The 21,748-nt window shown below is 39.9% G+C and overlaps 1 protein-coding gene across 3 annotated transcripts in view; it reads left to right on the forward strand.

The window, feature by feature from the left end:
• Window positions 1-174: 174 nt before the first annotated feature.
• LOC110369677 (serine/threonine-protein kinase NLK) overlaps window positions 175-21,748 on the forward strand; it is a 95,368-nt gene continuing 73,794 nt past the window's right edge. The window contains exon 1 of one of the 3 annotated variants that reach the window (XM_064036068.1): window positions 175-877. In XM_064036068.1, the coding sequence (XP_063892138.1) occupies window positions 681-877 (197 nt within the window). In that variant the 5' untranslated portion in view covers window positions 175-680. The remainder of the gene's footprint in view (window positions 878-21,748) is intronic. The other 2 variants (XM_021325176.3, XM_064036070.1) reach the window with 2 other exon arrangements.

Below are 21,748 nucleotides of genomic sequence, written 5' to 3' on the forward strand. Positions count from 1 at the left end.
AAAGTTTGTATATTATTGTGTAATCCGACAACACTTCACAGGGGCGTCTCTTGTCAATTTTAGGTGCACTAGCGCCATTCAAATAATAAATGTCAATTTTGAAGTTTCGTTAAAAATCCGTCACGGTACAAAATTCAATTGCGTTATTTTAGGTCCTACAATTTATTGATTCCTATTTTATTACTAAAAGAGAATAAAAATACACGTAAGCCTTAAAAGGAATTCAGGTTGGTTCCCAAGCACAGCTGTTCACTGCGCGTCGTCGCCATTGTTATTCGCTGTCTCTTTTTGATCGCGTCCTCGCTGCCGCTCCCCTCTGCCCCTCCTTTCAACCAGTTTCGCTCGATTTTTGTGACGCGTGGACGTCTGTACGCGACGCGGATAAATATTTTACGGTCTCATCCTTTGTCCAGGAAGAAGCGAACTCCACATCAAGTCACAACCGCACTGAAACTCCTCGCTCAAACGTGAAATAACTGGTGTAATCTACAGGTGTCTCGACGTTCCGTGTGTTGTTTAGTGATCCCGCATAGTCAATCGAGCATGAATAATAAAGAAGTAACCGGTGATATTGTCGTGTGTCCACTGGGAGGCGAGGTCTGGTGATCGGGCGCAGTGTCGAGGTCGTGGGGTTCGCCGTGTGATGAGTCTGCGGTGACGGCTCGCCGCTGAGCGGTTGGATGGCGGCTGTAAGCGGCCCCGCGCGGCACTCTCGCGTCTCCATGAGTGTGTCCATGTCGCTGATGCAGGGCGGTACGCAGAGCGCGCCGCAGGGCGCCATCCTGGCGGCAGCGGCGCCCTACTACCAGACGCCGGCCATCCCGACAGACGTGCAACCCGACCGCCCAATTGGCTATGGCGCCTTCGGTGTTGTATGGTGAGTAAATTTTGTTGTTGTTTATATTTTCAAACTGCCCGCGTCACAAAACTAAATTGACGAAACTGTCTGACAGTTCTGTTCGGGTTGCTAACTTTTATTTAAAAAGTGTGTGGCTTTTATGTTAATGAACCGTTGAATAAGAACCTATCCTGATATTTGGAAAGTGATATTTTCGCTTTATCTAATCGTGTTGCGATTGATAGCTGATCTTTGGCTATTGTGAAGGAGCTTTCCTATACCCATAAGGATCCCGAAACCCGAGAGATTTCATTGTATTTTTTGCTTAAGTACATACATATTTTTTAAATACGGTGTAAGGGAAAAAAATGTATGGAAGTAAGTACCATACAATTTTTTCTACTAACTATTCGTTTTAGCGGTTCTAAATCAATCACAAGACACCTACCTTTTCATTGTTTCCATATAATAGAGGGTACCTCTACCTATTTACCACATGTTTAAAAAACACTCAGAAGTTTTTTATTCCATTTCTAATATATATTGCTCAAAACGGATGCAATGATAATATTTCTTGTGATTGAAAAGGTACATAATTATATTCTTCAAGAACTGCAGCACTAAAGCAGCTGGTTCGTGTGCACTCATGCACCATATTTTGCAATAACAGAACACTTACAATGTGGTTCTTATCGACTACTATTTTACGACCTACTGCTCCAAGCCGCGTTATTCGACACTGCTATAAATCTAAGAATGAATGCAATGATCAAGTTTTTTACTACTTCGATCCTTGGGCAATGGATGGAATGAACTTTGCAGAAGCGATGAGAGGCGACGGAGAATTACGGTATTGTAGTCCAACCTACCTAATACCTACCCATCTGCAGATTCCTACATTGCCTTCCAGTCCCAAAGCAATTTAAAGTAACAAAGACTGTACCGTTATCCCGAGAATCGTGTAGTCGCTACCTAAGTGCTACTCGACTCGTCGATAAGTAAAGCGCACTAAGCAATTATTACTAGTCTCTACGACCAACGTTCGTTTTACTACCTCTGAACACGATGCAACCGTTAAACCTAGAAAGCTACGATTCCATTTGAAAATCTTCCATTTTTAACGAGCACGGACTGTTTTATTACTTGAACTAAATCTTTCTATTCTAAGCCTTTATTTACATCACTTGTCGAACTAACAAGATTTCCAAAAGTTTACATTGCGCTGAAGTTAGGCAGTTTACTAGTCTAATCTGCACCAGTTGCCTTCTGTAAACACGTGGTGTTTGTGCCGGCCGGCGACGAGCATTCGATTCAGCGCGAACGACATAAGAGCGATTTTCAATATTCATGTTGCCCGCAATCGAATGCACATTGCGTCGGGCGGCCGAACTCACTCCTCAACTCAAACTGTACTTTATTGCTTGCACCTTTAGGTAGCTTTTGAATTAATGGCCTCGATATCTGTTATCGAAGCGGAGGCAGCGAATGCGTGGTTCTCCCGCGTAGACGACACTCGCCCTTAAGTCGAAAGGTGTAGATACGAGTTTGAGCACCGTGAGAGCGACCTGAAGTAGTGCAACGTTCATGCATCGGGGGTAGCGGTTGTTAGGTATGGGTGGATGCTTTGTGTCGACTCGTCGTGCGTAGGTAGGTCCCTCATGGCGCTTGCCGCGTCGATTGTGTGTGAACGACCGCGACGAGGGGAGGCACGCCTGATTATTCCGAGACCGCGTCGATCGCCGGTCGAGAGCCCTAAAACCCGGCTCGCGCTCTGCTCCGCTCCTAGCCCTCCTCTCCTTCCTTGTACTCGCCCGTTGAATGCAAATAGGGACTCCTTAACATTAACATTTTAGTTATTTCTCTCCATTCTGAGTGTTTTAATATATTCTGGTCCAGGCTTCTGTATTTAGAATATCTTTGTGTCGATCTCCAACGAGATATTTTCATAGTTTTTGCTGAAACAAAGCAGTTTTACTCTCGTTATGCTCATCTTCGCATGTAACGAGTGCGTTTCGTCATTGCTCAGCGGTGACAAGACAATCACGATAGCGCGCCGTCACGTCATAACGACTTGTACAGAGTTCCTACATAAGAATAACACTATAACAGCACACATAGGCGTTAGAAACAATAGAAAGCCGTAATAAAGGCCTATTCAGGTAGACGTGATGTTCGCTACCGCTGGGAGTTTTGAAAATGTCAAGCGATATTAAGCCGGGTATTTATTCGTAAAGTCGTGTCAACTTTCGCTGCTAATGCGAAACTAATTATAGGACATGAGAAGTCGGTTAAAAAGAAAAAAGAAGTTTCGTTAGCTCTCAAAAGGTTTAGCTACTAAATTTAAAACCTGTCGCTGTGCACATGCTGCCGCAAAACTAATCAACATGAGGTGAATTTTATGTCGACCAGAAATATTTATGTTAAGAACTTGAAACGTTTAATGCCAACGACTTTTACAAACAGCTTCGAACGTCAAGATGACTGAAGTGTAAAAGGCAATTTCCGAATGTATGTTAAAATGTTAGCAGAAATATGTACTTGCTTTTAGGTATACAAAGTAACGTAACAAATTCACATCAGTCGCCTCAGAAGATGGGAATTCACGAATGTCAAAACACATTGCAACATAGAGAATATAACGTAGCAAGCGTCCCGGCATACGTTTGGTTAATTTAATGTGGAGCGAGATCAGGCGATAACATGTTGATGTTCGGTATGTGGCCGCACTACCTGCATGCCAATTGAACTGAAGCGATATCAATTCACAAGGTGACGGACTTGGGTCGTGATAGCTAGGATGGGCCCGGCCTATAGTAAATTAATTACCACAAGCGTGCGGGCTGATTGATCGGGCTGCGCAGCCCGCGCCGCGCCTCGGGTCGCGCCTACGTCTCCACCCTGCTGGCCGTGGCTAATTGCTTCGAGCCAGTTGAAAAACTTGATCCATCCGCCTTTATGGCAAACTCGCTCTCCAACAGAGTTTGGAACACATTTTGTGGAACACTTGATTAAAAGCACTCGCCTGAAGCTTAATGCCAAACGTTTCCATGCTTTTAAAGTTCGGATGAAAGGAGATTATAAAGTATTTTAAGGAGGGACAGTTATTTAATTATTGCCCATGAGCATGGAACCTATATCCAGATATAATTGCTAATGCTTTTTGTCGATGCTTTGAAAGGCATTTTTTTATACGACGATCCCATAAAAACTATACGCTTACCTGCCAAAGTCAGACCTCAATACTTGGGGAACTTTGAGTATTCAAAGTTGGCTAACTGTTCGTATAAGTAGTTTTGAAACTTTTCTTTTAAATGAATTGGCGTTATTTAAAAGTACTCAAGTGCAGTTACTTAGGTCAAGAAAGCATGACTAGCGAGCGGATATTGTGCCAAATCGCGACAGTTACGGCGGTTTTTATCTGCGTTGATTTCGGTATAAATACCGTTGAGTTTCACTCTCTCAAAGCCTACGGTGACATTATTGTCACACTCGACTCGTTATCTACAAAACAAAAAGAACAGAAATACAACACCTAAATAACATCTAAGAAGGATTTACTTGGAGTAATAAGTGTACATCCCTAAATCCAACCCTTTTCATTGCCACATCCTTCTTTGTGTAAAAACGACTCTGTAAACGCTAGACAAAAGAAGTAATAACTTTGGAAACCCTTTACTACTCAAGGAAACAAAAGAATCTCTTTTCTGTAATCTCGCTTCAACACACTTGGTTTGTAGACTTGAGACACCCATGAGGTTTTGCGAAATCGAATAAGGTGTAGCCAGGTGTAGCGCTAATAAAGCTGCCTATAGAAACTGTCAGAAGAGGTCCTATTTTATAAAATCCCAGACCACCCGCCATGTATTAGTACCATGTGTTCATGGTGGTACAGATATGTGAAGTAGAGAAGATAACGGCGACGCTAGTACCGGCAACGAGCTGGCCTGCTTACGGGTAACCAGGTCACGGGGATCTTAGCCCGCCTGCCGGCTATCGTGCGTGCATTAAGTGACATGACATAATTCTATTGTAAGATTTCCAGCTTAGGTGCACCATAGCACTGCAACTTAACCCCTAATCTTCTTTTAATATGGCTTTAGACAAAGATAAGTATTCTTCGTCCTATCCTCACAATCCTGGTACAACGAACCCCTTATATTAATAGAAATAGTGACTTAGTTTACATTGGGAAACTTCTGAGATGAGTTTTTCTCGATCTTAATTTTTTTTTTACCTTTTTGAAATAGCAACTTTCTCGCAGATATGCAATGTACATTCTCTATTGAAATTCTTTAGCAGTGCGATTTCTTACAGCGGTCATAGTCGAACTAAATAAAGATATTCTTTTATGTAATTAGGATTCTTTCTATACATAGTTTTTCCCTTCATTTTATTTTAAGCCCTCTTTAAACGCTTTCCAGTCACACTTAAACATTGAAGTTCTGTTAAGACCCCGCGTTGTGACCTAAGAAACCACTTAGTTGCAAGTCAGCCATTAACCACAGATATTTTTTGCTCCATCACCGTCAAACGATAATTGGTGTCGTGAGAAAGGAGCTGTAAAGGTGTGATTGACTGATATCGGATTAAGATTTAACGCTGGCCCTAATATTTGTTATTTGGAACTGCGAGGAACAGGTCGCAGCAGGGTTAGTCACCTGCTCCAGAATAAATAGTAATATCTGTGTCCTAAATAGATTAAGGCGAGGAAGTGGTCAACAATAATTCCATAACCGGCACGCGCATCTAAGGCGCCAAAAGGGGTCGGAGCGTCTGAGCGGGGCGAGGATAACAATACGCGCGCTAGCTTATTACTAAAAGTCGTAAGCGACAAAATGGTTTTGTAATTTTAATATTTAGAAATGATAATTTAATAAAAATTCCTACTACCATTTTAAAGAGTATGTATATACTCAACTACTAAAAAAGTTAAGAGGCTTAAATCGGTCCCGTTTGCCCATAATATGTGAATCTCTTTTTAAAAAGAGGTATGTTTGATATATTTTTCTCTGTTATAAAAGTTACCTAATCATGTTTCTACAACGAACAAAATAAGGCTTATATCATGAACTTTCAGGTAACCAAGTTGTATTTTGATCCGTTTTGTATTTACTGAGAAAAATTGAGATCCTTGGCGCCAAAAATTCCAATTCGTCCTCTTAAAGGAGAATCATTTACGGTCTTAACTTGACATAATATTTAGCACGTTTATATGCTGCCTTATCATGTAACTTTTATTTGCCAAGATACACGTTAAATCTTTATAGTTGGCGAAGAATGTCATGAAAAGACTAGCCTCTCTATTACATTGGCTACAAAGCCGTGGATGATGCCATAAACGACGAGTAGAAAATGCATCAAAACGATGAAGCTATCCTTTGTTCGAAAACTTTTTGTAGGTAATTAGCAATCAACCCAGCTTTGGTTATGCATGCGTACATTTGTATGAGAAAACCCAAGTTCAATTTCCAAATTTAATTTGGTAGACCTTCACGAAGCTTCTGTTTATTCCATTCCCGGCTGCAAAGTACAAATTCCTACTTTATGAAATCCTGTTTTCCTTATCTGTTCCCCTAATCCAGAGCGCGTGGTACGCAATGACGTCACAAGCCACGCTGTGCGTTCACATAACAAGTTTGTTTCCAGTTATCTTTACTACTACACGTTGTCTGATAAGCCTGTTTAGTAATAGAGAACTAATAGTAATTTCGTCGAAACATAAAAAAGTTACAAAAAATATTGCTCTATTAAAAGTATTCCATTAATGTTTTGTATGTGAAATCCTGGCGTATGTATACTATTAGAGTAGGTATTTAGGTTTATTTGCCAATAAAAGGGCGTATTCAGAGGAATGTTGAAAGTCATTAACCCGATTTTCGCTTCAGCTACTGAAGACCTATTTTGGCTATATTTCAATAACCATTACAGCAAGCAATATCTTGCTGCTCGTACTACGACTGCTACGCGAATGAAACAAAGGATTAGTGGAGAGCCGCATTGTAGCCAAAAACTACATAAAGACATAATCTACATAATATTGAAAAAATTAATACTTCACTCTTACTCCTCGCACTATTGTGGAGACTAGGAGTTACTATTGAGTCAGAATGAATGTGAAGATATCTGCACGACTGGAAACAAACAGCAACTCAATTTTTTTTCCGTAGTAATCATAAATTGACGTTACGTAGTCACTCACTATCTTCGTATTTTTCTCACGCACTGGGGGCCATAGTTTATGACATTGTGTACACCAAATAAGATCCTTGTATTCAAATCATTGTCGTCAAGCAAAGCATAGAAGATGCCAAAGGCGTATAAATTCACGGTGATCACGAAAATGTACAGTATTATTCCAAAACAGTACAAAAACAACAATTGTAAGCTAAATGTAGTTTTATTGCTTCTAATGTTGAGCTATTTCACAAGTTTACGTTTCTTTGTACAAGTTCCAACCTATAACGGCAGACATTGACTGACAAAGCCGACTGTTTTGTATATGTTCCGTAATTGTACGGACAGTTTACCTCTACAAATTGTTGTATTGTTTCTAACATTTAGTACCGGCTTCAAAAAGTTTTACTGTCATCGTAATAGCTGGCAACTTAGGTGGAAGATCAAAGCAAACCACAAAAAGTCAACTAAGTATTCGTAAATAGCAAGTCCAATAGGACCCCTTTGTTGGATCGGAGGACCAAGCTCAAGAAACTTTACACATTTAGTAATAAAGTTCATAGATGACACAGCCAGTGCCGCTTATCATAACCGTTGATTCATAATACTAATCAGGATCTAGCTTAAGGAAAACCAACCTTTAACAGCGAAGACATCAATGCGAATGATTTGGCGTCACGTCAAAACAACGTTGGAACTGCGTATCGCACGGTATCTAATGATAGTCGCAGAGCGATTAATTGGCAACCGCTTACTGGTCGCGGCTTCCCCGTGGTTCCGCGGTTCACGCAGGTCAGTCAACCTCGCGGTCTTTATCAGATATACGGAACATTCGTGCGTGTACACAGTTTACGTGCCATTGACATTCGGGCCTTGCAACGAATCAAAAATAGCACACGCTAATATTATGATTTCCCCTGACGATATACTGACGACTTTATTCGTATCTTGAGTTCAATTAGCGAAGTGCGCAGTTCTTCAACGATATTCGGCAGTCAGAAAGCGGCACCAACTTTCAGAATCAAAAGCAATATTGTATACTAGTTACTGTTTAATTACACCATAAAATGCCCTGTGTTTCACTATCGCCTGTAGCCTCAAAAAATATTCGCTCTTATTCAGGTTTACTATGGAATATATTTATAGTTTTAATGGTTTCAGCGCGTCGGGTTATCGCCTTCAATATTTATGTTAACATTCAATACACAGTGAAAACCGATAAATAATGTTAATAAACATTCGACATGCAAATTATGAATTATCAGTCAATTCAGAATCAGCTTCTTACTTACCTATTTGTTCATTAAATTCACTATTCAGTGTTGGTTCACAGTGGTTCACGTTATTAAATCATTAGTCTCTTTTGTGCGTGACTTAAATGTTAAGAAATTGGACGTCCGCCTATTCTGTAACACACTACACTAAAAATAGTAACGAACTATTTAGGTAACAATATTTAAAATTTTGGACGATACTGAAATTTGATTTTATTTTTGGGTGAGGATCATGTAATTTACGCTATCACGCTCGTAGACTATCTTATCAAAACATCGTTGATACAAACGCGTAGCCAAGACAGACAAACCCACAAATACAACTTCAATCAAAATGAACTAAAGATAGTTTGATCGGCCCCGCTACCATTTTGGGGTAAACTGGAGAAGGGGGTAAAATTTGGAAAATATAGTCAACAATTAAACCCTCATTACGTTTCATTTCGTTCACGGGTTGCAAATTACCCTCCTCTGCCTCCATGGAGGTGGAAGTTAGACGCGGCCGATGGGAAGGGGCCTACTGGATATTTTATTGTATCCAGTCTCACCCTGGGGGCTTTAGAAACTGCCGCACCTACCACGTACTTTGGTCGCCTTCTGTAACTTTGAATAAGATATTTTCTTCTCTTTTGGGTCGTATCGGTTGCATATTAATGACTAGTTTAAAATGCTTTAGTTTAGTTAGCTTTAGTTTTATAATTATATCCTTTGAAAGTTTATGCCACTAAATTACATTTTGTTTGTCTAATCGCAGATCAACGTTTCTGGCTATAATCCCAAACAGTGAAGACTTAATTGAAGATTATCATATTAAATGTACGTTTTACACAACTGACATTATGTGTGTTAAACCTACTGGCATTTTGACGTAAAACTGGGAAAAGGCCAACATGAAATTTCATTTTTTCAGCTGCGTCTTATCGATCACACGTGTGTTTCGACGCACGTCGCTAGTTTCCTCCCGGAGCTCATTGTGCGTGTGTGCCGCAGAGGGACCGCACACGGCGTCCCAGCCCCCTACCTTCCATACATCAATCACTTCCTAATCGAATTTATTAAACGTTTGAACACTACTCTGTCCTGTTACCCTGATATTTACACTGACAACTTACTGCTGTCTAATAGAGATGGCACAATCATATTAACTGGCTGTAGGTACTCCTTCATTTTACAGTTCTAAGGTTTGCCATGACTCATGTGTTTGCCTTATATAACTGTAACCCTGGGATATAGTGTTGACCTCAAATTACATCATTGGCTTACTTACAAACATCCCGGGGTGTACTTGTAAGGTTTACCCATGTTATGTTTATATTTATATCTGGATCGCATGATGTTGACCTGACCTAATACAAAGTCCGCTCCCTACGTAACTTTGTCGAAGCTACTTTCAATGTATGTTATGTTGTGTATTATGTAATTCTAAGCGACTGCTAATGAGGCACTAGCTCGTTAGTTGTGTCACAAAATACATAGGTACAGAAGTCAATCTCACGTATGTACTTCACTTTTCATGCCTAAACTCGGCGGTCGCGCTAGGGTCGTCAACTTTTTATGCGCATAAAACTAACGTGGTAGTGGTACTCGTATCTAATTATTTGATTTATTGTTGAGAATAAAACAGGAAAAATGAAATATAAACCAATAATAATAAAATATTTAATGTGGCATACATGAGGTTAATAAACACTTTCAACGGAAATTCGTTTGAACGAGATACCGAACTTTTTCAGAAACCGCAATTTATAATTTTGTTATTCATACATATACTTATAGGTACTTACTTATTACTCTTTACTTGCGAAAAAAATATTTTTGTATGTAATGGGTTGGTACAGTCCCTGATCTAAGCTTGCTTCTACCTACAGAAACCTTGATTTGCGAGTTTTATTTCGTCTACCTTACAACATACTCTCGCCATGAATTATCAACTCCTACTACTTAGTAATAATCTTTGAGGGTAGGTTGGGCGGTTCGCCTGGGCCGACACTAGCAAAACTTATTACGGCATTGGGCCAGAGGCCGCCAGGGCGCTTACCTACCTACCTCACTGTACCTACCTACTGCGTTTATTAAAAGAACCATCGAAATATGAGAAAATAAGTAGGTCCATACTATAGGTAATACGGCAGGCTAAAAAACGACAGTTCACTGTTTATTGTTGTATTAAAACAACCGTCCACTGAACAATTACATAATATAATACGACTTTTTTTGTTACTCCATTATTACTTTTTCTTTTGTTATTAAAATTAAAAATATTACAGTCAAATTACAGTTAGGTAGGTATCAAAACGCGTGCACATTTATCTACCTTGTGTGTGACGCGCGTATCTCAAGAAAACGGCAGCCCCGCTCGCACTGTTTTGAGTTGTTTTGAGACAGCGTGTCTGTGAACACGCACACATAGACAAATATGTCTGCGTGACTCGAACGCGCTTTATATGTAGATTGACTTCTGTACCTATGTATTTTGTGGTTGTGTGTTCACTCGCTTTTCCAGGAGTCAATGTGTCAACCTTACGGCATACCTCGGTAATCAAAGGAAATTATTTAATTACTTCTTTGTCCAGTCATCGTATTGGGATGTCGTCATTTAGTATTCTGCTTACAAACATTAATAACCCAAAACATGCTTTTGAATTAAAAAGTTAGAAAGCAATGAATTAAACAAGGCTTGGTACTCATTTGTGTTTCTAAATTAAGTTAGTTGGTAATGTCCGTGCCCTGGAGAGTGAAGCCCACAGTTTAATGATATTCTTTAGCCGAGGAGTGCTCTAGCACGTTTTGTATGCAAGGAGCGTGACCCAAGTTTCCGTTTTCGGCCCCCATGTGAAAACGTTTACACAATGTCAAATTGCCTACCTGGCCGCTTGCAAAACACGGCCTTCCTGCGGGGCCGGCCATTGTCGACGAGTGCCCGATGTTAATATCAACGATAACTGTATCTGACTGCTCATTGTTCACAGTTTTTGTCTTTGGTAATTGTACAATTTCCCATTTGTTAGCATGCCAGCGGGCAAATGAGGAATTCGTAGGGGCTTGCGTCAATCAGTGTATTGTTACGCTATTATTTATTGGAAACAAAACATTATGCATATTTAAAATGGGAACAAAGCATGTTTCTAACATTAATACGCAACTCAAGAATCTCAAATATCTGAAAAGAATTTAACCATCCATAAGTCATCGATTAAACACAGTATTTAAGATAAGAAACGATTTCCTTTAAAACGTTAAACTACCTAAATTATGAATTTCCATTACTTCTTGCCCGTAAAATTTTACAACTTAAAATAATCCACGCTCAGCTTATATCGGTTTAAGTGTGTATTGTTAATATGTTTCCCTCATAACTCCGGCACCGTTAGGCGGACGGCCGGATACTCTCGGTCATTGCGGTGTTAATACTATGACATCACTCAAGCTTCCCACCAAATTGTACTCATTGGGTCATCGACACACATTACTTACCTCCCAGAGTTCGCCCAGCTAATTCAACTAATGCACGTTATTATTCCGATTATCTTTTTTCGCCAAAAACCCTTTTAGGATCAGGTAGGCTATTCAAATGAGACTCGATGGCTGTGTACGTTCATATACATTTGTTTATCGGATTATAACGTCCCTTTACGTATTAAAGTGTTCGAGAATATATTTGCATCATGTCCTAGACCTGTCGTGAGCCGTGGCGTGGATTTCTTGCGGAATAGGTCTCATTCTAATTCCCTCCAGAGGAGCTTCGTCGTTGATTGAATATTCCACGCGCGACTCTGCTCTCTTTTCCCCTGCTCCGACTTTAAAAGCGACTTTATCCGGATTTAGCGACTACCCCCGTTTCTATGCTTTATGCAATTAGTCAAAAGGTGTCGCGAGTGATATAGCTTTTATTTTTATTTCATTTTCGGAGTATTTTAGCTCCGACTCCTGACTCATTTCATTTGGCATTATTACTTGGTAAATATTCTTAACTAACTTATCTGGGCCCTAAATCATCCACAATGAAATCGAGCAAGTCGATATTTTTGAACGCTCCGATATTCAAATACAAACTGGAACCATTCGTGCAATTTAAAGAGTCGTATTGCGTGACACTAAAGCCCGTCGCTAGTTCTGAAACGGATGTAACGCCCGTATACGTCTCGCGTTGTAAATTCGCGCGATGACATGGCGGGCGCGTTCCGATGCGTCGCCGCTTCGGTACGTTCGGAATCCTTAATTTAACTGCTCTCGATGCAGGCGCTGCCGGAGATGCAGGCGGAATGAGCTTCCCGCCTGTGATTGCATTCGCACCCGCTTCGTGACTCCAAATTAATGTCGCGTCTTACGTAGACTGTTGCGACGCGCTCCGCGGCCCAATAGATTTCGTGTCCTGTCTAAGTCTAAGCCGCTTAAGCCAGCTTTTATTGGAAAGGCTTGATAGGACCTAAGATGTTTTTGTACAATATATGTGCTACCCTTTTGAAAGTGTGCATGACAAAATATTTGGTCCTTAGAGCCGAATACTAATCTTGGTCCTTTTTTGTTTCAGGTAAGCATCTGCGATCATTGTTCTGACGATATAGCCTTACATAATATACGTGAGTGATTTCTAAAAGTCTGATTGCATTACGTTTAATAACGATCGAATCAAAATTAATTGGTTTCACAGTGCGCCAACTCGTAACTTGAAATCCGATTTCATATTTCGCGAAAATACGAAAACATTTTTTAAGCGATGAAAGTCGAACAGTTACAGGTGCGGGACAGATATTAAAAAAATACTATACGGCATTCAGTCTCATTTAAATCGCGTTTTATTGTAGAATGTTTTTTTTTTATCGTGGCGTGAAATCTTGAATGCATTTACATATTTTTAACTACATGCATCTTACGAGAGAATACGATCAAAATTATGGACGCTAAACCCTACATGACTAGAATAATCAAGCAGGTGTTAATTAATTCATTTTACGAATATAAAAGGTGGCCTTTACAAAAGCAAATAATACAGGGTGTCCCTAACGAAGTGTTGAATATCTAGTCAAACGGGATCCCATTCTGGTCTAGGCAAAGAATTGTAACCGGCTCTGGTGATCAATTCCAGATGTATACATCGCTATCTAGTTACTGGGTAAGGTTTCCTTGTCGCCGCGTCTCTCACACAATGAGAATTCTCACAATCAAGTTCCACTGGGTACTGCAATACTGCATATAACTTAACTGGAACGTCGACTTGTCCACCATGATACCGAACAGGTACCTGTTACAGGCGCCTTTTATGACCACATTAAAGGCCATTTTACGACGCTAACTGACAACTAAAACTAATTTTGAAAGTTATACCTGCCAACAAAGTACTAATTTCTCGCCCAATTAGCAATTAAATCATGTTTCATATTTTCAAAGGTAATTTATATTACCATTTTACTATTGAGAGATTATTTTCTTTGTCATGGAGTTTTAGAAATCTTGCATGAATGTAATTTATTTAATTACAAGTATTTTGAACAAAATTATGATCTTACAAAAAAATACTAAAGATTATTTTATTTAAAAAGTATACTTTAACTTATTATATTTTAATTCACTTTTAACTATACACAATTTAGTGATACCCGATGTACCGAGTACGAAATACTCATATTCCCAATTCTACAGTCCCCCAGTATGTATAGACGATCTCCTACAAAGATAATAGTTTCCCTCTCAGCACTGTACAATATGGATTTGTTATGCTTCTATAGGAAGATTTTTTACTGTCAAAGGCGTCACGTCCCTTCATGGTTACAAAGGAAGCACCGGCGGCCATTTATAACAATAATAATAGACTAGGGACTGAACCGGCCACTGCGTTTGATTGATTGAAGCACCAGCACTTCAAGGGCTTCGGGAGGAGCCGGTTTTGTATGACCTTTATATGTGAACAGAGGACAAAATCCAGGGAACAACACTCTATCTAGAATGTCTCAAATTGACTGCAAGATCGATTCTTTTAGCTAATGAATACCACAAAACACGTCCCCCTTTTTACGTCACAGACAGCTGCTGAAAACGTGACAGTTTTCCTTGTTTGTTTACACAGCGAATAGAGGCTAGTTTTATTAAAATAAAATATTATAAAATACACGCTGGAATGAGCAGGGTGGATTTGTATTTGATACGTGTGAAGTGAAGCCAGGCAGCGAGGCGGCAGATGCGGCGGAGGTCACCGCACTCGGGACCAACGCAGCTGGATATTAAGCCCGGCGCGAGTTTTTGTGCTCCCGGACTCCGGGCCGATGTCTAGGAACGAAACGAAACACTGCTAAGATAACGTCTTCCAGGAAAAAGATCCGATCACATAGCTCAAAATATAACTCGGAACATTTCATTTTTATATCGCCGCCTAATGCGTTACGAATTTAAAATTCAAGATATTTTTTCCTTTTATCTCCACGTTGAACGGGCACTTCGTGACTTGCCCAGTCTATGCGGTCGACGGCGCGGAGTAATTTTCTCGTTTTAAGTGGTCATTAGTTCCACAGGGACAGGGACTTTGTCTGTCGCACGACCATTAACTATACACGCATACCCGCGTGCTTACCCCAAACCACTCGAAACCTTCGTTCTGAAATTATGACGAACGTTGTAAAGTGAAATACTAAAAGCAAAAACACGTCTCAAAGGTTGCGAGAGCGCGCAACTATGTTTCGATGCTAAAACGGAGATACTTTATCATTAGTTGTAAGAGGGTTTTTGCGATGTGAATAACGTGCCCCTACGCCGCTGCTCGCCGGGTGCGGTGCTCCGGGTTTGGGGTGCGTTCACCGCAGCCACGCGATCGATGCCCGGCCCCAGGCCAACTCCGTACAAAGACCCACCTACCAGAGCTCGTTTCCATTTAATAATAAAAATAAAGCCCCACTGCTCCTAACGCCACAACTCTCGAGCACCACACTTACCCTATCATAATCGTCACTGGGCTGTATTGATTTTTTTTCGGCGTCGCAAACTCGACAAAACAATTGCTATTAAAGGAATTTATAGTTTTGTTCTGAAGTGGCTGGCTGCTGGGAAACGGCTTCCACTTACATTTTCCCACACTGTACGTGTTATACAGCATCCATTTACCGATAACGTTGTGGTTTCAGTTTATAGTATTTATGGTCTAAGTGAGTTCCGTCACGCCAGAGCAACCAGACGCCAAGTTTCATTTTCAATAAGTGTTGCGTGCAACAAATAATTCCTAAAATCGCTTACTCATCGATATGAGTCGATACCGGATTGTCGGGGCGGAGGTGTGAACGCTTTCATGTATTTTAATTTGATGTGATTAGTTAATCTTCGTAATTTTGGTGTAGCCGCCGCGAACAGAGGTAATTATGAAGGGTCTGAGATAAGGGAACAACTACCGACGAGGAGAGCTTCTCCGAACGGACGGCCTACAAACTGGTTTGTTACAGGTACACGGCTAAAAATTATACGTAGACAAAACCCGAACCCGAATTTCGACACTGTAGAATGGTCCTTTGACAAAGGCGCATTCCGATCGCGTATCCTCCTGGCACAAAGGACCTCCTGAAGTATTGTAGTGGTGTAGGTAATAACAATAATAGCAGTCGGGCTTTGTGAACTGCTCTCAGAGGTGTTTTGGGCGAATACTTAACTTCGCAGTGTTTTATCTTGGGTTATAGTTTTTATTTTCGGTCCGTAAATCATAAATAAGGATCTATTTATCCACTCACGGTCCTATTGACCCCTTCCATGTCCAATCCATACATAGTGAATCAATATCAGTCCCTGTCGTGTGATCGTGTCCCTTGAGTCACGCTTCACGCTTTCCAGTATATTTTTGTCTGTTTCATTTTTATCTCGAAATATTATTCTTTCCTTGAACCATATTGCAAAGTAAACTCACTTAATTTATGTATGACGCTAGGGACCCGGCGACATTCAGCTTCGCGAGCAAGATACGAGTTAAGTACTTTACAACTTAACATACAAACTTGTGTCCTGACAAAAGCTTCTGAAGTACGGTAATGTCGTAGCTCTTATTCCAAGGGGATCGCTTATGGGATATTTTCAGTAATTTCCGAAAAGCGCCTAACTGATCCTATAAAACTCGCCTATCGCTACTTCAAAGGCTAGGTTTGTTTAATAACTTTCGTGCTCGCTCGTAAATTGCTTCTCACCGGCCTCTCTGACGATTTAACGGCCCTTTACACGAGTAAAGTGCACTAAGACTATGAAGAAATTATGCTTTATGGCGTTGTTCACCTTTTGCGTTCATTAGTTTCTATTATGAACTCATCCAGTTTTATATGGACAAATAAACCTCGGCATTTTCAATACTGCCTGCATTAGGTTTTTTTATAGGACTCAATGTGAAATCTATGAGTCGATCCCATTTCGAGGTTCGGCGGTCCCGGGCAGTGATTGGAATGCCCGCCGGAAACCGCATCAGGTAAAGCGATGCGATGAACCCGGACTGTAAAATAAAGCTGGGAGCACACTGCTCCTCGCTCGCTCGTCCCGCCCGTGCGCCTTGCTGCGAAAAAGGCACATTAGAATAAATTAACTCAAAATGATGACGAACCGGCGCGTCCGGTTGTGTTTTATTCGGCCGATGGTCTCGTGTAATTAATATAGGTAGACGCACGGCTGAGTCGGCGGATGAACTTTATGTTTCGAGAGCGGAAGCGAGATTTACTGTCACGCTCCTCTTGACGGCGTCGTTAACGGCAATGACAACTTTAAATTGGAGCATCATTTGCTCAGTAACATTTGCTAATTAAAATTGTTCTCTTAAAACCTTTCTCGGCGTCCACTCAGCTTATCTTGATTAAGGTTTCGGGGTTGTTGATCTGAGAAGTGGGGTGTGAGCGTAGGTTCCCCCGCGCGCCCCGCCTCACCCCGCCCGGGCCTTTATGGGCATGCTCATTCATCGGTAACAGCGCCCTTCAAGTTTTCGCGACCTTTAGGCAAGAATGGAAGCAAGGACAGATGTTTACTGAACGTTAAAATGCTCCAAGCACTCATTTAATATACTGCCTTTTAATCTTGGCCGATTTGTATAATATTTTCTTCTTTAAGTAATTTTTAATTAGGGGCAATTTACATTGTGTGTTCAAATAATCAAGTTGTTAACTGACTGCGATACAATAAAACGACCTGTTTTCAGTATAAATAGATATGCATATTCGTTATATTATGGAATCACTCCCTTTTCAATTCATGCTTAAGTTCAATACAGTTGAATTAATAAAAGCGTAGACAGTTCAAGCAGTTCAAGTTTATTTCATTTGCTGCGTTCAACTGAACACTACAAAAGCTGTTCAATGATTGACCTTGTAGTATCTGCCTTCAATAAAAGCTGTGTAGGACAGACCATTGTAGACATTCTCGGGGATATCTAAGACCAGCATTTGAGTGGAATAGATAACTTCATTGATTCAATTCACAACTATAAAGTGGCAAACCAATTGGTATATCCGTCAAACAAAGAAAGAACTCCCTTCGATACGAATAATTTTAAAAAACAATCGATTCGCTTTAGGTCCACGGTTCTCGAGATGAAACCCATAACTCGAATCACTCACAGTCGATTCACACTGAATCGATTATCTATTTCAATAATTGTTATTATCACGGTATTACGAGAAGAACTCGGGGCTAAGTCAAAGCGGCACTGGAAGTCACGATAATCTGGTGGGCCCCGGCTGTCATTTGAACATCTTTGGCAGTCGTTACGGGTAGTCAGAAGCGAAAAAGTCTGACAGTTATTCTTGCCATAGTAAAGGGTTGCTCAGGCAACTGGAAGCCGACCTCAACGTAGAAGGGAAAAGGCTAGACAGATGAATGATGATAATGATCAAGGTATTGCATATACGTACCTTAGGGTATCGTTAAGTACGTTTGTTTATAACTTAATAACTATGAATGTAATTTAAATGATTTATGTGGCGGAACTGTGTGCACTTGGTTTTAATATTCATAGAACATAAAGTTAATCTTCCGTAGTTAGTAATTTATACCCTGCCAGGTTGGTAATGTGTGAAAGATAGCGTACGAAATGCGAGCGTGACTTAAAGATGTACTTAAGTCTTCCTTATAAAAATAACTTAATCAAGATTTTCTATTAATATCTATGTTATTTTAAAAAGCTATTGTGATGAAAAAAAAAATTTTTCTTTCGTTGAAATACGTTTTGATCCAGTTAATACTGTACTGTGAACAAGTAAACTTTTTGACAGTTTGTAAGAAGAATTGTATCTTTAGCAAGATAACATCCAGTTTTCACAAGTTTGACTTTAGAAGCATTTTAAATAATGAATTTTCTTCCTTCGCACTTCCTGACATCGCCGTAAGAAACTTGATAAATTATGAATGCTGTGAAAGGATGATTATATTTATTGTTTAGACAAAAAGTATTTTTAAAGCCATTTTTTTATCGAAGCTATAGCTGAAATTATACAGAAAAAAACAAGTCTGATGACTAGAACTATTAACCGCATAACTAATCTGTTACCTACATATTTTTCATATAAAGATGCATAATTACAAATCATATGACATAATAATGTATTAACTAATCAATATAGAATATATACCTAATAAATGTTTTCTAATTTATGTATCAATTTAATTTTAAATCAATGAAAAGCATGAAATTAACGATACTTAAAATTAAGTCGATAATATCATATTAGAATAGAATATTATATACACTTTTATAATAATACTTAGTTCTCTGAATGCATCGGTGAGTTGCACCAAATATCTTTCGAGATGCATGCCTGCAACCGGTCAGGCCAACAATTAAAATATATTCGGCGTGAGTCACTTCATCCAATAAGTTAGAACCAACTTTATGTTTCGTAAGGAAATGCCTACCTGTTCAGATTGTTTGAATTTCATACACGTTAGTCATTTTTCTGATGTCTTAATTAATAAGTAAGGTAACAGCTAACCATGATATAGTTTTGTTCAAGTTTTTTCGTTTCATAAACTTTTTAGAAATAAATCTAATAAAATTTCCAAGTCAATCTAATTAGTTGTGTTGTTTATTCTTGAAAAAATCTAGGTAAATTTCGTTTATGAAATTAATTTTCCGGTCGCGCAAACAACTTTTTGCAAACAAAATAAATTATTAGCCGTGTTTTCGTTCTTGTCAACAAAGTCTGATGTAGAATTAACGCTTTTAGTTCAATACAATTTGTTAGTAATTCGATTTAGTTGGTAAATGGCAGGTACTTAAATATCTTTTAGTTATAAGTATAGCGTATCAATGTTTATAATGAGATATGGCCTGTAGTTTGCATACAATCAATGAGACTGCGATTCATCTGCCAAATGCACCGCAGTAGGATGCCCATACTGTAGTGCTTATAACGGGTGATTTTTTAAGAGGTATAGGATTTGATTTTCAAAAAAAACACAAAAAATTTGAAAAATTTGATGAAATCTTTATTGGGATCGATAGAACGGTCAATATAATTTAATGTTTGAAGATGATTTCATGCAAATGCTGGCCGCGGCTCCGGTTTAGATGGCCCATTCGCAAGGCCCAATTTCGGCACACTGTCTCCAACATATCAGCCGGTATTTTACGAATAAATGCTTCAATATTGGCTCCCAGTGCGTCAATCGTTGCTGGGTTCTCCCTGTAGACATGAGCCTTAACATGGCTCTACAAGAAATAGTCCAAAGGCGTTAGATCACACGATCTAGGAGGCCAATTGACGGGCCCAAAACGTGAGATAAACTGTTCACCGAAGGCGGCTCTCAATTGGGCCATTGTTTGGCGTGTCGTGTGGCATGTGGCACCATCTTGTTGAAACCACATGTCAGGCATGTCCAATTCTTCCATTTTGGGCAAAAAAAAAAATCGCCAATCATCACTGGTAGCGCTCGCCATTCACAGTAACGTTTCGGCCATTGTCGTCTTTGATCGTAAAATTTAATAATTTGCAAGCGTTGTTCGTTCGTAAGTCGATTCATGGTTAAATTATAGACCATACTGAACAAGTTTGACAATGATACAAGACACGATTCACGCGTGATCTGTCCAAAACAGTGTTGCCAAAAAGATACCAGCAAAAAAATCACCCGTTACAAGCCAAATAAATAAGCATACATAGTTATATCTAATATACTGCTTTCAAGGAACTTATCCTCCACTGAAAACCACGGACTAGCGATAACATCACGATAATGTAATTAATCTTTTGGCCGTACGATCTAAAGTGCGTCATGTTAAAACATTTCCTAGTATCACATGCTTCCGTCAATTGGTTCTATGAGAATTAATTGGTTTTCTAGATTCAGTTAACTAATTGAAATCTATGCTAATCGATACGCACAGCGGTGAGTCGGTGGCGATCACTTCCGCACTGGCTGCTGGCAGTCGATGTAGGTTAACTGCCCAGTAAGCTGGCACGCTCCTCTAACTACAATGTTGTACGTATAATTCATATGTTTTGTATCGCGGCTCCTTTGCTAACTCTTTGTTGCCCATACTAAGCACTAGGTGCTAACTAACGAACGTTTACGACATCTATAAAAAGATATTGTTTCACGCCGCACAGTTTTCTCGCCTTGAATGGTAAAAAATCTATTTACACAGAATGCGCTTTGTCACCTATAACTGTTCGTACTCCGATGGCTTTATTTACAAAGCAAAAACTTGGTTGTAACCTAGTAACTGTCAGTTAATGTGATTTTTCCGTGTAATTTGCTGAACAACAAGAATTTGCGAAAGCAGGAACTGGTGATTAAACTTTCAATCAACGTTTTAATATTCCATTATGACATTAGCAGCGGTAATGTCGACAGTTTTAATGTGGGTACGTGATGTATGTCAGTCTGTACGTAACCCGATGAGTTTGAAGCTAACAGTATGCGGCGTGGTTAGACCGCTGGTCTGTCGGCTCGCTGGTGTGAAGTAGGTCGGACGGCGTGCTGCAGCGCTGCCAAGTCGCCGCGCCAACAGCCCGCTCAGCTGATCGCGATACCGCGCACAAAGGTCTCTGGGTTAATCGCCCGCTACCATTATACACTTAATTGTAGCCATTACATGCTTACCTGCCGCACTCGCTCTTATTGAGCCGCACTAAACGGATCATTTCACTTTAATACACGTTATTAACCCAGTCTCGAAAATATAAAACTTTTACCCCGTTAACACGAGCAACTTTACAGAAACCACTAAGTGCTCCAAGAATAGTTTGCGATTCAGAAAGAGTTTCTTTGTAATGTATTTGAATTGGAGCGTTGCTTTGTTGAAGTTTGAAGGCGAAGCTGACCTTCAGCAATTAATTAAGGGAATTAAGAAAAGGTTATAATTGGGATTACATAATGGAACAATTGTATGAATTATAACTTTGTGGAATTATTTATTGGTCCCTGGGAAGCTCCAATTAAGTCTGTATCCACCGAATTAAACGTAGCGAGCAGCTGCGCGAGATAGCAAATAAGCGGGCGCTGCAGGGACAGGAGGGAT

The sequence above is a fragment of the Helicoverpa armigera genome, chromosome 9, assembly GCF_030705265.1.
Source record: "Helicoverpa armigera isolate CAAS_96S chromosome 9, ASM3070526v1, whole genome shotgun sequence".
NCBI classification, from domain to species: Eukaryota; Metazoa; Arthropoda; class Insecta; order Lepidoptera; family Noctuidae; genus Helicoverpa; species Helicoverpa armigera.